This window comes from Euwallacea fornicatus, chromosome 16 (genome assembly GCF_040115645.1).
Source record: "Euwallacea fornicatus isolate EFF26 chromosome 16, ASM4011564v1, whole genome shotgun sequence".
NCBI lineage: Eukaryota > Metazoa > Arthropoda > Insecta > Coleoptera > Curculionidae > Euwallacea > Euwallacea fornicatus.
In genome coordinates this window covers 3589273-3606083 of record NC_089556.1, presented here as the reverse complement: position 1 = coordinate 3606083, position 16811 = coordinate 3589273, and the positions used below count along the sequence as shown (strand labels likewise).

General features: G+C 38.5%; 2 protein-coding genes across 2 annotated transcripts; one reads left to right on the top strand and one right to left on the bottom strand.

Moving 5' to 3' along the window:
- Window positions 1-3161: 3161 nt before the first annotated feature.
- LOC136343904 (serine/threonine-protein kinase WNK2-like) lies at window positions 3162-5656 on the top strand. The gene is made up of 4 exons (XM_066290907.1): window positions 3162-4102; window positions 4157-4401; window positions 4450-4688; window positions 4738-5656. Exons 1-4 carry the CDS (start codon window positions 4088-4090, stop codon window positions 5523-5525), a joined length of 1287 nt encoding a protein of 428 aa, XP_066147004.1. The 5' UTR covers window positions 3162-4087; the 3' UTR covers window positions 5526-5656.
- Window positions 5657-7505: 1849 nt separating this feature from the next.
- Window positions 7506-8064, bottom strand: LOC136343916 (uncharacterized). Its single transcript, XM_066290923.1, has 2 exons — window positions 7920-8064; window positions 7506-7828 (listed from the first exon to the last, which is right to left on the bottom strand). The coding sequence occupies exons 1-2, from the start codon at window positions 7929-7931 to the stop codon at window positions 7610-7612; spliced, it is 231 nt and encodes a 76-aa protein (XP_066147020.1). The 5' UTR covers window positions 7932-8064; the 3' UTR covers window positions 7506-7609.
- Between the last annotated feature and the right edge of the window lie 8747 nt (window positions 8065-16811).

Sequence of the window (16811 nt, the reverse complement as noted above, 5' to 3'; positions counted from 1 at the left end):
TTTTGTGGCTTCAATTTCCCTGTACAAGACCCCGTTAACTCATACTTGCCAGTGGCGCATCGGAGGCAAGAGTCATAGGCTAAAAACGAGCTAAAGCGAATCCTCGATATCAAGACCGATAGTCGAAAATAGGAAAGAGTGGAAAAAACTTTCGAGGTTTCTAGGCGAAAATAATTTGGGTGCCCTTATGGCGGTTTTCGAAGGTGAAAACGATGAAAGGGCGGATAACGACGTGAGTTACAACGACAAATTTGGTTTTGTTTGACTTAGACGAACTTGTGGTTGAATTTGCTTTTATCCCATTGTAAAAAAGTCGCTTTTAACGTCCGCAAAAAAAGGAATTTTTGGAGGTTTGCTGGCTGGGTATGGTATAATAATTGTAGTATGAAGTCGACACTGCCGGCATTCTTTAAAAAGTTATTCAAAAAGCGACCGAGGTATTTTAAATAGCAACGCTTTTAGCGGCTTTATACTCAAATCTCAGAAAATTCCTTTTTAATATAAATATTTGACAAAACTCTGTATGATTGTGGTTTTTCTACGATTTGAATGTAAAACTGCTGAAACACTACCCTTTTATGAGTTTCGGTCTCTTTTTGCGGGACTTCTAATTAAAAGCTTGTAGTGTCGACTTTACATTGGAATTACTATAAATATAGAAAAAAAAAATGTGTCTGTCGTGTCAAGAATGTTAAATCCTCACCCGTGTCCTAAATGCCTAATGAAAAAATTCTGGACGATACATGACCTGCTGATAAAAATTTTGCAACGCTAGGCCGATGAATTATAGAAATTTTTTTTATTGCTCTTGGTAGCTTGGCCACGTGGTCCAGCGCATCCAAAACTGTTTAATTCAGAAAATGTTAACCTTACCTTTTATGAATCCTACTAAATACCGCATCTGTTTTGTAGCTGGTTGACCACGGTATCATAAGATCAATGAAATATTATTTTAGAAAGCTCCAGCTGATGGGTGTTATTGGACACGATCAGCCAATCAAAGAGCGTGCTGTTAATCTTTTGGATGCAACACCAATGACGCCTAAAGCACGAAACTGGCCATCACCTCGAACAATCATGAATCGGTTTAGACATGCAGGTTCACAACTAGCACCAGTAGCTGATAACTTTGGAAAGAGGGACGATCTTCCTTTGGTCGAGGCGACAGGAAGGATAAATAACAATTTTGAAAAAGAAGATGACGTGCCTCTTGCTATGAAAAAAAAACCTTACGTTATCAGATGGATTGTGGACTGGTTTCGTAAATGCTGACCTTCACTTGGAAACGTCCGGTGCTTTATCTAAAGAGCGAACTGCAACCGAGTTATTCACCACTGAAGAAGTCCGTGATGAAAGTGATGAAGGCCCTGAGGGCGGTGAAGATTTTAAGTCACCGTCAACTGTGGAAGCTGTAAAGACCCTGAACAGTTTTGTGCTATGCAGTTATTCCAGCGACAAACGGCTTCTGAATGAAATCGGCTCCACAGAGAAAGAAATTTAATTGATTGGCATTAGCGTACGTTGCAAAAAGCGAACAAATATTACAGAATATTTGAATAGCTAATGAGTTTTTACCATGCATATGTAAATATAAATAATATAGAAGTTGTATTAAATTATTTACATTTTATTATTTATCTGTTATAGTTTTTAATTTTTTTTTAGTGAAATGTTTGTGTTTTTTCATGTTTCTTTCGTCTTCAAAAAAAAAACAAATAAATCTCGATGTAACAACGGCTGGACATAACGACACTTTTTACTCGGTCCCCTCGCCGTTGTTCCGTTCGACTCTCACTGTATTCTCATTTTCTCTCCATCCATGCAGTAGGGACGTGGGAAAAAAAATTTTAGATACGTTTTTAACGTCCGCAGTGCGTCCGCTAATCTTAAAAACAGCTCCCCGAAGGGAACTTCACGATATTTTCCACTCGAAGTTCCCTGAATGTTGATCTCTGAGTTGCCAAGGTTTTGCCCTTAATTAAAACTTAATAACGCCCATCCGCATCGGAGCATTAAATAATCAGAATTTAACTGTTTGGCAATACACACGCAAACCGTTCCATTTTAGAACGATTTTAATTAAAACCCCATCAGTTTCCACTTGATTAAAGAAGCCTCGCTGCAATAGAAGATCAATGATTAATAAGGGGGCCAATTAGGACATAATCGTCCGAATAAGGTGTTTCGATATTTAACGAATATATGTAATTAATATTGCAGAATGAGTGACTTTGGAGCGTATAAGGAAATTGCTGTGAGAAGTTATCGATTTTGCCTGCTTATTATTTAATAGACGTGTTGACATTCGTCAGTGTAACATACAGAGTGTCCGAGATAGGGAGGGCCGCTATAGGGATCTGGGAAACGGCAAGAGATTTAATTTTGGTTAAGTGAGAAAAAAGTCGCGTAATCAAAACCTGAGAAAATGCCGTTTGAAGATGCCCGAAGCAATTTTGGTTTTTGAGATATGTACTAAAAAATTGTTTTTTCTGGCATTAGTACTGGACTTGTACCTGAACCGATGGCTCTTTTCCACAGCAACCCTTAATGCCGTTTAACGTGGCATTGTCGGTTTTTTAATCCGACGTTTAACCTCTGCGAGATATCATCAACTTCATTTTTTTTTAATACAGTCCGTATGTTCTGATATTAGATTCTGAAAGCCCTTTTTATTCCGAACTCAACACCGCATAACGCTTCATGGTTTAATTGCGTTTTAATCTCTTTTTAGCCTTAATCAAGAAAATTCCTATTAAGAATCTGTGCAAAGTTTTTCAACTTTAGAGAATAAACAATTAGCCGTACCAATTAACAGTTTATGTCATTTAGGTGTTTAACAATAGTCTAGTAAATAAATTTTATAGAATAGAGAAAGAACAAATGAAATTAAGTTAGTAGAAGACCTAAAATTAAAAAAAAAACCGCAAAAAACGAATACACCTAAATGGCAAACACTAATTTTTTGACTTTGTTGATATAATGAATTGTTCGTTCTTGAAAATTAAAAAAGTATGTCCAAGCCCGTAGTAGGAACTTTCCTGATTGAGGCCGAAAAAAAGACTAAAATGCAGTGAAACGATGAAGTGTTAAATATCTTTGAATCCAGAACAAACAGGGCTTTCACAATCTGATGTCAGAACATACGGACTGTATCTTAAAAAAAATGAAATTGGTGATGGTCTCGCAGAGACGAAACGTCGGATTAAAAAACTGATATTGCCATGTTAGGCGTTAAGAATCGCCGTGGAGAACTGCCGTCGGCTTTGGCATAGGTCCAACATTAACACCGGAAAAAAATAATATCTAAAATCGAAAAATCGAATTTGTTCAAGGTGTCTCAAAAACCACGATATGTTTCGGAGACTTCCAAACGCCATTCCCTTAGGCCGTTGCCTACGCAACTTCTCTCCCATTTAACCAAATCTGCAACTCTTACAGTTTCCAAGATTTCGTAGTGGCCCTCCTTATCTCGGACACTCTGTACTCGCATTGCAAAACTGCTACTAAAAGTGTAATCTGACCCAGAGAAACCGAGAATTGTTATAGTGACGCAATAAGTAGAGCGCCACTAACGGCCCGGGAAATATCTGGTCATGAATACGCGATAACTTTCCCTTTCTTTCTGTTTCTTAAAAAAGTCACGGTGTTCGATGAAGGAGATAGAGGCATTTCGCTATGGAAGTTTATGGAATATGAATACCTAGACCTAGATGGAAACCGCAGGGGTGTTAAACCACAATGATCCGGTTATGGCTGAAAAGGAGCTGTAGCAAAATTAGAAATTAGATTCAACCCCAGACATGCACGACTCCCTATGCGACCATTTTTGCCAAGCAAAAAATTCACCCAAAATGGGTAAAAACTTTCTTCAAGTGCAAACTCGCACCTCGCATACGCATTAATATTAATAGATTTAGATTATGTTTTAAGCCTAATTAACAATCTACCCTCGTCCTCGCCAAATACTTTCGTATAAAAACAAAAAGAAAGTGAGTTTTTCGACTTTGTCCGCGCTTGAGTGGTGTAGGTGATGGTGCTATTGTGATAGTGTCTCTTCTAGTGAATCCCGCTTTCCGAGTTCTTCGCCATGGATTATCATCTAGTAAGTTCCGCCACGGCCCTTCAGGACGAGCCTAATTTCACTCGTGGCTTCTAGCTAATACTAGCTTTGACCCTATCGGCTGCTGCAGCAGATATTTCACTGGATCCCCTGCAGGACCCCGATCAAGATTTCAGCACCAACGTCCAAGACAAGAGAACTATATGTGCGGCCCTAAATAAATGCATTGGCAATTCTGCTTCCTATGTCAAACGCGTAGTCGTTAACCCTTCGATAGTGGGCTATCGCCCTTCAATAGTGAGACCTGTGGCCTTTAAACCTTCCTTGATCGGAGGATACAGGTAGGTCTCTTCGTCGTTTAGAGAAAAGGGTCTATTTGGTGTCCGCAGGTATATTAAGCCGAAGGTTCACTTCAGTTTAAAAGCGCCTGGAGGTTGGAAGCCTATTGACTCCCCGGTGAAGCCTGTCGTCGAAGTGGTGAAACCCGAAAATCACGTGGATGTACTCCATAACAATCCGGTACCCCATGTGGATCACCTGCATTTAAGACCCGGACATGTACATTTACAGCCTGCGATTCCTGTGGGGGCGCATCTGCATCAGGGACATCAGATAAGTATTCCTCACGGTAAGGAACCTTTATCCAATTTGTTTTTAAATTGAAAAGACACGTTTAGGAGGGCATTACGATACGTTCGCTCATGTCGATCACGTTCATCCAGTGGAACCATTGAGGCCAGCCCCGGTGCTCTTTGAAGTCACCAGGCCAAATCTTGGGGTCCTACCACTTGGATCTCGCTTCCTCACTCCTGTTCTCAAACAAGCCCCGCTCGTACATCATCTCCATGGGGTGGCTCCCCCTGCAATTCATGTGGCCTCAGTGGCTCCTCCTCCAATTCATGTGGCAGCAGTGGCTCCTCCTCACATTCATGTAGCTCCAGTGGCACCTCCGCCCGTTCCTGTATCTGCACCCTTGCCATTAGCTCCTGCACCAGTGGCACCAACCACAGTCCTTCCTCACCCAGCATTCTCAGTAGAATACCACGGGACTAGGAACTACCTGCCTTTTGCTGGGGCTTTGCCTGTTATTCCACAACCAACTTTCGTTCCTCACCAGCACGTGCTGCCGCAACCACAAGCGTTGCCTTTCGAGCATCCCGCCCATGGTTTCGTGCCTCAACAGGCTTTACCTCATGAACATCGGCAGCAATTTTTGGGACAGGAACAGCAATTGCCTCATCAGTTCCAACAGCAGCTTCAGGCGATTCAAGAGTATCAAGACATTCCTCAGGGTCAGTTGCCCTTGGAAGGGGAACCAGGAGTGTTAAATTACGACCAAAGCAATGTGATTCAGCCTGGGCAGACAGACCTTCAAATCCCGTACCATTTGCCCCAGCACGGGAGTTGGGCGGGAGAGGAAGCCTTCAGGCCTTCGCAGCAATTAGAAGCCCCTTATCACAAGTAGGTGGGACTGTCAAACGCTCGTAATTTATTGTTGAAGTTAGCTTTAATATTTTAGCTGTTTTGTAGTTTATTCTAGTCAAATGGTCTGTATTTTTTTAAATAAACTAATTTTGTTGCAAAACCCTCCCACGCGCCTTATTTCTGTACACGCTACATTACTCTAATTCCGACTCCCTCGGCTGTGTTTGCGATTTCGAAATTACGAAATTAGATTGTACTAAAAAATCAAACGTATATACACGACAATCCTATAATCTAACCTATAAGCCGGCCTCGAGTGAAAAGTAAATGGGCTTTAAATCTGGCGAGTCGACGGGCCGAAATGGGTTATTGTACAATCTAGCTAATCACAATTGCTCGAATTAAAGTATTGCTTAAATTAAGAAGAATTTCACACAAAATGCACACTGCTTTTGATTTTTATTCCGATTATTGTGGTCCAAATAAGAGGGTCGATGGTAAAAACTATAAGTGCTTTGTGTGCGACTCGTTACGGTCAGTAATAAAATCATTGAACTAATTATTCTTGTGTCGGTTAAATATCCATTTCGTAATCTTTTAATGGTAGTCGTAATTCCTTTGCTGCCTAATTATAGTAATTTGGTGCTGTTTCGTTATCCGGCAAAAGTTGCAGATTTTCCTCTGTCTTAACTACATGTATTTAGACTCCAACTAAGTCAGAGTACAAATTAAATAGCAAATCATTCAGCAGGGACTCGAAACAAGCGTGTCATAATATGTAGCCATTTAGTAACAGTATCTATAAATGCTAAATTATGAATAAAACGAAAAAAGTCAATTGAAACTTGACAAAGGATTAACTCAGGCGGATTGCAAGTCGTTAAGTGTGAAATTATACGTTTAAAGCTTAATTTCGGCTTGAAAGGTAACCGAAAGAAATTGGGATGAGGAAGTCATGTTGGCCGCAATCTGACCAAAACGCATGGTTTTGAGTGGTCTGATTTTAATCATCTGTTTCGTAGAATATACCAGCAAAAAACCTCCAATAACCGAGGAGGACCTGTAAATTGTTGTAGGTAAAATTGTTAAAAGATGGAAAAAATTTTATCGAAGTTTCACGACATTATTATTGGCATAAGTGTTCTTGTGTATTTTTGTTAAAACTTATAGTGTAAAAAACGTGTTATTTTCAAATTTACCGAAATTTGCATATGATTCACATAGTTTGGCAACGTGGTCACACTTTGACAGGATACGTAGCCTCAACTACATAGTGGAAAACAAAAGAGCGAGGACTAGTTGTCACTTGCAACATTGCGTTTTACGTGTATTGGAAAGCAGCCCATTCAGTAACGTCGATTCCTGAAATGAGATGCGCAGTTACTTTACTGAGAGCGATTGTGGATGATGAGCTTAAGCCATTTAAGCTTCATTTTTTCGAGTCGTATTATTTTTACATTATTTACATTTATTGAGTGAACGACGTTATTTTTTTATGAGCGTATTTTTCAAAGAATATATCCTCAAATTAATGAACAATACAGGTAATAAAGTAACGAAAAAACAAGCGAAAAACAACTTGGAGCGTCCGGCAACATGGATCGCAGTTTGACAGGTTGTAACGCGCGTCTGGGGGCGGCGACTATTCGAAAACAAAAGAACTCTGGCTTGTTACCGCTTTGCAGAGTGCTTGAAATGCCAAAATACAATTTAAAACTCCTTAAAATTAAAAAAAAAGTTGTAGTATTTCGAACCTGAATGTCGCATTAATAAAGATTTATACGAAATTAAAAAAATAATAATAATACTCGATATGAAATGTGGGAAGAAGAGCGATAGAGCGAAGCTCAGCAAAGTCTCTTTAAAAAGCATTTTCAACTAAAGCACGTTTTATGCGAAAAAACTGCCAACCTAATAAAGCGCTGTTGTAAACCTCTTCACCACGTGAAAAATCCTCCAGAAGCCTGCAAACTGCAACTAAATAGAGAGGTACTTCAGACCATCAAAAACGACAAAAAAATTAATAAAAAAATAATAATTTATTAAACCTAAGATCATCACAACAAGTAAAATGATTTAAAAATAACTACAACACTCTGTGACTGTTTCGACGCGCCTGGGGTCCTAATGTCCATGTCCATGGCCGTAGATGTGGGGTCCGAATCCTCTGGTGACGAGGGGTCCATCGATTTTGGGAGCATAGTTGTGGAAATAGCCAAGTCCGGGGCCTTCGAACACTTTGGTAACTACTGGATGGCCGTGGATGATGGGGGTGGCATAGTCACCGCCATGTCCGCCGCCGGGGTAGGCGAAGGCGAGGGCCACAAGGGCGAAGAAAGCGATCTAGAATCGAAGTAAGATTATGCGCTACTGGTAGATAAAAAAAAACGCAAGTTCTACTGCAAAGTTATAGATTATGAAAGAATGTACTTACCAGGGTTTTCATTTTTGAGTTGTGTTATGAAGAACTAAAGCACACTAGAAGAGAACCTGGTGTAGTGTGCTCCCAAAGAGCTCCGATGGGACTTTATATGTGCACCATTATGGGTGGTGGGTGAAGAAACAAACGTATTTTTTACGCGAAAAACGCGGCTCGGGTTCCGCCTGACATGGTGAAAGAACTTTAAGCGCGTAACCAGTATCGTTCTTCTACACATAGACGCGAATTGCAATTGATACAGTTATATAAAGTGCTTAATTTAATATAAACGAAAAAACATTGTGGTATATCGAAATGTCATAGGAAGAGATTGTTAAGACATTCTATATTTCAGCCATTTACATGATTTCAATTCGACTCACCGACGTGGTGTCTTTGACTTGTTCCTGCCTTAAATACTGCTGCAAAAGAACTATGCACACCGACAATGTAGCATCTGTTTCCTAGAAGAATTTTATTTCATCATTTACCATTTAAAGAAATGTTTTTCTTACCTTAAGCTTGTCCAATAATATCCGCAATTTTTCCTCGAAACTTCTTGCCATTGCAGGAACTAGACGGGGTCTTAGTCAGAGTGCAGTAAACTGTCGCGTGTCAACCACTGCCGTAAGGGCCCCAGTTTGGGAGCAATCGATTATTTCATAAATTAGATTCATAACTTGTTCGAAGGTAGAGGAAACATGCAATGTAAACGTCGGAATGGCAAAATGAACGATCGTTTTATTTAATTTTAGGATTTGTTTGCATTTGCGATGGTAGAAATTGGGGGCCCAAGATGGGAATAAGGAAAGCCGCAACGACCAAGGTGCACCCGGACCGCAGCTTCCTTTCATATCAGAGAAGGACCCTGAAAGGGGTGAAGCGCTGATGAATTTTTGTACGTCGAAATACCTCGAAGGTTCCCTGTGCGGCGACATCAGTGCTCTCGGTATCTTCCGAAGGTCGCCATTTTCAGCCTCAGAATCTACTAGTAGATGGTTCCTTTAGTAGTGCAATAAAGATCTACAGGGTCTCCCAATAATAAAAAACAAAAACGAGTTTCTGGCCTTTAAATGACGTGGGCGATGATGTAATAGCAAAAATGTGAAAAAATAGAGTGACGAGCGTTTTTTGCAGAAATTCCAGTATGGAATGATTGGCTCTTCCTAGCTCCCGCTCCTCTACACGGGAAGCAGGCTCAACCAGCTGTGCCCCATTTCCGCAAATAATTATTATTTCCTCACTTTAGTTCGAATCTCTAATTTGTTAATACAGTCAAACTCGGATATTGAGAACACGAGGGGACCAGAGATTTTGTCGCTATAACCGGGCGTTCGTTATAACTAATTTCAGTTAATATGTACATACATATTCATATTTATTATATTCGCCTTAACAATTCTTATTTGTTCAAATACACAGTGTGTACATAAAGCATGAAATAAAGTCAATAAAAAATCAAGTGTTCGCTTTTTGGAAAAACGCTGGATCACGTCGGTTTTTCTTTTTTGTTGCAGTTTTTTTTTATGGTAAATGCATGTATACAGGATGACCCAAAAACACGTTACGACCACCAACTTCATTTTTTCAAAGAGAAATACTTATTTTTTGTTTCATTTTTTAATTTTGCATTGAATTTTAAATATATTTTATGCAACATGTCCTATATCTAAACTCAATAGTTACCGACAAATTTTATTACTTATTTTAGCAATTATTCAGGCGTGGATATATTGAATGGCCACCAAGGTCTCCGGATCTCAATTATTTAAACTATTTTACTGGGGTCATCTAAAAATGTTGAGTACGAAACTATACCTGATACGATCGACGGCTTAAAAACTAAAATCAGAAGAGAATGCGTTAATATTAGTCCAGAAAAATAAATATGGTTCAGCATGGATTTATTCACCGTTTGGAACTCTGCCAGACACAAAAAGGATTTCAATTTGAACATTTAATTTAGTAAATACTTATTGTTCTTACTTATTAAATATTATGTTTCCTGAAAATCTATTGATAGTTGCCGTAATCACCGTTTTGGTCACTGATACGTTCAGACGTAAATTTCTCGATAACTTTTGAGTTAAGGTCTAAGGCACGTTGCATACAATATACTTAGAATTCGATATAGAATCCAGAAATGAAATAAAAATAATTTTTTCTATTAGAAAAAACGAAGCTGATGGTCGTAACTAGTTTTCGGGTCACCCTATGGACATGCATTTGGCATAAAAAACCGCATTGAAAAATAAGAATCGATACATCTCAGCGGTTTCTCAAAAATCAAACACCGGATTTTTAATTGAATTTCTTCCATACTTCATGTGCACACTCTATATATACAGGGTGTTTCCTAACTACGTGTAAAAAATTGAAAGGCGTAATCCTCGACTGATTTTGAGTCAAAAATGTCTAATAAACATGTGTCCGCAAATGCCTTGTTTCCAAGATACAGGGTGTTGAAATGTCACAAAGACGTTGAAAGAGGTTTTTAAAGGTTTGGTGGTTGGGAGCTTGGTGGTTTGGAAACGTTTCCATGTAAATGCGCCTCGCTGCGAAACACTTACCATCAACAAGGCCGTAAACAAAAACCATATTGGCCATTCCTTGATTAGTGTAATTAGGCATTTGAAAAATTTTCAAAACTGAGGTATAATCTGATTTTTGGGACACAGAACTAAATTCTTTCACTTTAGAGAGTAAAACACCAAAATAACATTGACTATCTTGTTTATAGTAGTTTAAGTAGCAAACAACTAACTAACAATAAACAAGTTAGCAAATACCACCAAACCTTCAGAAACCTTTAAAACCTTTTTCAACGTCTTTCAGTCAACACCCTGTATCTTGGAAACAAGGCATTTGCGGACATATGTTTATTTGACATTTTTGACTCAAAATCAGTCGAGGATTGCGCCTTTAAATTTTTTACACGTAGTTAGGAAACACCCTGTATATATATATTTATTTTGTATGTACCTAGTTAAGATTTACATACCAGTGAAAAGAAAAACAAAGGCAAGAAGGATACTTCTCTTTTATTTGCACCTATGTTAGATCGATGAAGTACATCATATTGCAACTACATATAGATATACTAATTATTTTGTACTGTAAAGTAGTTAGTTATTTTATTTTGCACTTGGTTTTTAACAAGAGAATACCTTTCAATATACCCATACAACTTGCCGGAAATCGGTTTGTTAGCAAATTTTTATCCATTCTAGCACACCCTTCTAGATCAAGATTATCACGCTTTTCTGGCAATGGAACGTCTTCTTCGTCATCTTGATCTACAACTTCCTCTTGTTGTCCAAAACCCAAAACAGCGACTGCAATTGATTACACGAGGATTCCCCAACGTCGAGATCATCCCGACAAAAAAATTCCCCAAAACCACCCTAATCAATTCTTGAGGGCCGTCTTTTCAATACACATTAGTTCGTTATAATCGAATTTGAGTGTATTATTATTATGCCCCTGCTGTACCTATGTAAGAATAGTGCATTCTCACACAATAAGACATAATAAGTTTTTTTTTTTTAGTGAGGGCATTCTTTTTAATTAGAGATTCTTCCTTGCTACCTGAGTGGTACTACTAATTTTTCTTCCGCGCTGATGGATAATTCACGGTTCAATAAGCCGCAAAATGTAATTAAACATAAACTGGGCAATTCTTAAGCGTTCGTAATATCGATCAGACTATCCTTTAAGTTGCTGATATAAAAGAAAGAATTCACCAGGTCTAGCACGCTGTTGACCTACTCGGTGGACATTTCACCTCCGATCTCCCTTTGCCGCCAGCAGCCGCCATACCAAGCAATAGGTGGTCCACTGCTAAAATCGATGCACGTCATAAAGCGTAGATTACGCGAACAAGTAAAACTATCACAAGTCTCTATCTGAAAGTACTTTCCAATGAACTGTACCATGTAAACATTGCCTGAGAGTGCTCTCCTAACAAATAATTAAATTCGTTGCAAGCGATTGCGGAAAAAATTAATTGCAGGTCTAAACGAGTTGGGAGAGCGCCTTCGAGGATAAATATTTAATTCGGAGTTGTTGGAATTTCCCTGCAAGTGAAAAGGGCAGATATGGAGGAAACACGTGCTGGGTCGAAGGGAGAGACTTCTGCAGTGATAAGCTCATTTGAAGAACTTCCCGAGTTGTGACAAATCAAATCAAAAGCAAACAGGGATAGGGTAAGGGAACAAAAAGCCTTTAGAGTCACAGCCGAAAAATTTAAAGTAAGTGAAGGTGAAATTCGGAGAAAAATACGTAATCTTGGTACAAAAACCAATGAGGAGGGGAAAAATCCAAAAAAGGAGTGGTGAAGACACGGATGAAATACCAAGTATACTGGTATGAAGTGAGCGTCAGGATACAAATGTCTCGATATAGGGCATTTGTTGTAAACAAATCTTTTTTTTATTTGCTTGGTTGGTAAGCAAACTGACAAACATATTTAGTACAAATCAAGTCCTTGAACAAATAACAATATATTATTTCACTGTGCCAAAAATGTCGAATTTCGTACCACAAAATGATGATTTGCGGTAAACGTTAATTTACTGCTTTCATTTGAAGAAAAGTGCTGCAGAGTCACATCGAATGCTTGTCGAGGCATATGGTGATTGTGCTTCATCAGAAGCAACATGCAAAAGATGGTTTCAACGATTCAGAAATCACAATTTTGATGTGCGAAATGAAGAACGTGGCAGACCACCAAAAAAGTTCGAAGACGCCGAACTGCAATCGATATTAGATGAAGATGACTCTTTAAGTCAAAAGCAAATGACAGAAATGTTAAATGTTGCACAACGAACAATTTCTGATGGTTTAAAAGCTATGGGAAGGATCCAAAAGTGTGAAAAATGGGTGTCGCATGAATTGAACGAAAGACAGATGAAAAACCGAAAAAACACCTGTGAAATTTTGCTTCAAAAGCACGAAAGAAAATCAGTTTTGCATCGAATTGTTACTGGAGATGAAAAATTGATTTATTTTCAAAATCCTAAACGGAAAAAATCGCGGGTTGATTCGGGACAACCATCAACATCGACTGCAAAACCTGATCGATTCGGCAAGAAGGCAATGCTGTGTGTTTGGTGGGATCAGAGAGGTGTGGTGCACCACGAGCTTTTAAAACCTGATGAAACCGTTAATACTGTTCGCTACAGGCAACAATTGATTAATTTAAACAATGCATTGATCGAAAAACGATCAGAATGGGCCAGAAGACACGGGAAGGTAATTTTGCTCCATGACAACGCACCTGCACAGAAAGCAACACCGGTTCAGGATACCATCAAAACACTTGGCTGGGAGTTGCTACCCCATCCGCCGTATTCACCAGACTTGGCTCCTTCGGACTACCATTTGTTTTCATCGATGGGACACGCATTGGCTGAGCAGCACTTTGATTCCTACGAAGAAGTAGAAAATTGGGTGTCTAATTGGTTTGATGCCAAAGAGGCAAATTTCTATTGGCGTGGTATCCATAAATTGCCAGAAAGGTGGTCAAAATGTGTAGAAAGCAATGGTCAATATTTTGAATAATTTTTTTTCTTTCCTTGTTAAATTTGGTGTTTTATTTTCACAAAATAGCGCTCATTTCATACAGGTACACCTGGTATTTATGCGAAAGCACTTGGGAATATTTTAATCCCCTGAAATTTTTAATCGTAATCGTTCTCTTTGTTCTCGTGTTGTTATCAAATTTTGATATTTTTTCAAACACGAATTCCAGCGAAAAATCAAAATCACCGACACATGCAAAAAATTTTTCGACTGATTTGGACTCTCATTTCCTAACCGTTAACAATATCGCACAAACGCCGAAAGAAGACCTTCCAGCAATCCAATCTTTAAGTCATATTATCTTTCTAGACTTTCCACTATTTTTTCCTGCATAATTGCAACAATAGCAATTTTCTTCCTACGACCAGACATTTTTCGAGAATGGACAAAGTCGTGTCTACAGGTGCGGCAATCACTCGCTGAGAGCATGCAGTTAAAGTGTCTGTGTAGCACTTGCGAAGAAAAATCGTTTCAACTATTTGCTTGTGGGTAAACGCAACAGCAAGTTACATATTTGGAGAAGTGTTATGTCAAGTTAACATCGCGTCTAACCGAAGCTTTAGGCTAAATTCAGAGGTGTTGCCGATCGCATGATTAATTCAGTACTTCTTGTAGAATATACATTCTTGCTCATTAGTGCGTCAAAGTGTGATATCTCAATAAATATGAGCTATAAAAGGAAATGTTTCATATGACAGTTTTCCGTGATTAAGAGTATTTTAAAAGTACTTTATAAGGATTTTAAGAGTATTTTATAAGTATTTTAATAGTGTTTTCATGTGTGTGTGTGTGTGTTATAAAAGTCACATCAAGTTTTTTAAAATGAAACTCCCAAATTTTTTCGTCCTTTTCGAATTTCCTATCAAATTTTAAGATCAATTTATAAAAAAGATCGTATTTCAAAAATTTACCGTTTCCGAGTTATCCGGAAAAACTCGAAAATTTTTATAGCTGCAATGTCGCAGTGGTGCTATACCCTAAGCACTGCGAATTTTGGAATTGATCTTGTGGGGTTCTAAAAGTACCTAATAACTCACGATTTGGCGTGTTTTTATTTAAAAAAAAAAAAAACATTTTTTTATAACCCCCGAAATAAGAGTTTGAACTTACGAGGCGTTAAGCCTCAATTTCTTGTTTACTTCAAATCGAACGCCCCAATTTCCTCGGCGGCATCTTGTTTAAAATCTAAAAATCTATAATTTGTGAATAATTACGATGTTCCTAAATATAGCCCTTTCTCAGTTTCCGAAAGGGGCCCCCTTTCTCAAATAATGAAATCTCATAGCTTCAATGCCTGGTTTTTCCATTAATAATTTTCTGTTAATCTTCATTAAATATTCACAACATCCCGAATAACTGCAGTTCTCCTTAAACTTCTTATGGATGCGACTTAAGGTTGGAACTGTCTTTTCTTCTAAGTAGAACTTTATGATTCGTCTTTTTAGCCAACTGATGTAACAATCGTCTAGGGTGGATTTAAATTTCGTTGTTTCTCGCTTTTCGGGACTCAAAAACATAGAAGATTCCCCATTTTCTGTGCTTCTGACTTCTTGGGAAACCCCCTGAATGGTTCAAATACTTACACCAGGAGCCATAGCGACTCGTTCCTGGACCTTATCCAATGATTTCAGTGGGCATTCTGTTCGGCTTCGCGTGTCATAAAAGGCAACAACTTCGCGGGCTTGCCCATTATTTTACGTCGAGACTTAAAAATCTCTACATCACCCGTTTTTTCCACAGGTTAAGAGCTCTGTAAATCGTCACGCACGCGCACTGAATGAAGTAAAATTGCGTAAATTTTTTCCGCAGTGTACCGCACCCTTCGAGCCGCATACCTCGTTAGTACCGGGTTAATGCGCATCCAGTGCTTTAGCACTTTACCGGCAAAGTCAACTTGAGCTACAGAGTCGCATTTTCACAAGAAATCGCGTCATCGAAAATCGGAGCGTCGCGCCTTTGCCGCGCTCATTTCGTGGACTTTATCTCACGAACAGTTTCTCCCAAATATTCAAGAATTCTGGATGCAAGTAACTCTACGATAATTTTACTGTAAATGTAATTTTATTTAAAGCCAACACACACGAGTTTGTAACAATGTTTCGTACTTACGCATATTAATATCTAACATGATCATATACTTAATTGAGGTATAGTAATAATAATAATAATAATAATAATAATAATAATAATAATAATCATCATCACAACAAATGTAAATGGGAATGAGTGAGTTGCAACCACCTTTCCAATGAAATATGCTGATTATAAGAATCACGCTCGGATATTTTACAATTAAAAATCTTCACAAATTGGTGTTCAATCAAGTCCAATAAATCGAAACAACCACCGAGCAACGCTTTCACGTTAATAATCAAATTAGGATAATTAATAACTGTACCTACAAAACAGCATTTGCATTGAAGTTATTTAGGCTTTCTTACAACATTACTAGACCGAAAATTGTGCACCTATAACAATAGAATCCGAGGCAGTACATGCCTGTATTAGATCCTTAACTAAAGCACTTTCAAAATAAGTATCGTTGTTTAATATCATCAAAACTTAACGATATTGTCTGGTTTAATATCGTTGGTATTTATGCCGCTTCCTTGAAAGGCCCTATCAATCTTCCACTTGTGCCAACCTACCGACCATGTCGGGGGATTCCCCCTTACGTGCAACTCAAATCCATCACTTACATGCCAGACTGGCATATAATAACAGCAACAACATCAGAGGGAATGCTAACAATTTGGAAAACGAGCTTTAAATTTGAAGCTTTGGAAATGAGACTAACGTAACAATAACAAGACTAGCTACATTATAATCAATAGGTACGAGGTTTGGCATCATGTAGGTAAATAAGCCGTAGAGGCTACACGAGAAGGTTGGTGCTGTACTTAACAATAATACAATAACAAAGACACTTTTCAACCAGTTTCATAACGACCTTAAAGTACTATGGATTGTAATCTAAAGCTAGAAAAATTCCGTGATTAACCGCGATGCGTGTGAGGAATAGCGGTTAAAGTACTGATCAGGAGAAAATCGATCGTACAAGGAAAAAATTTAACAATTTACCCACAGTGTCACAGGATTTTTAGGGAAAAAATTAGGACACTTTGCGAGCAAGCTGCTCCGATATGAAGTACAGGCTCGTTTGGACGTTAAATGGGTGTCCAAACAAGTGGTTGAAGTTTAAGTCTTAATGCTGCATGAAATTGCTTTCGTCTACTCCCTGTTTGATTGAACTACCCTCAATGCAGTTTTTTTCAGAAATTAAAAAAAAGGGGGTTTCTGCTAAGCTGTGAAGATTCTAATCAC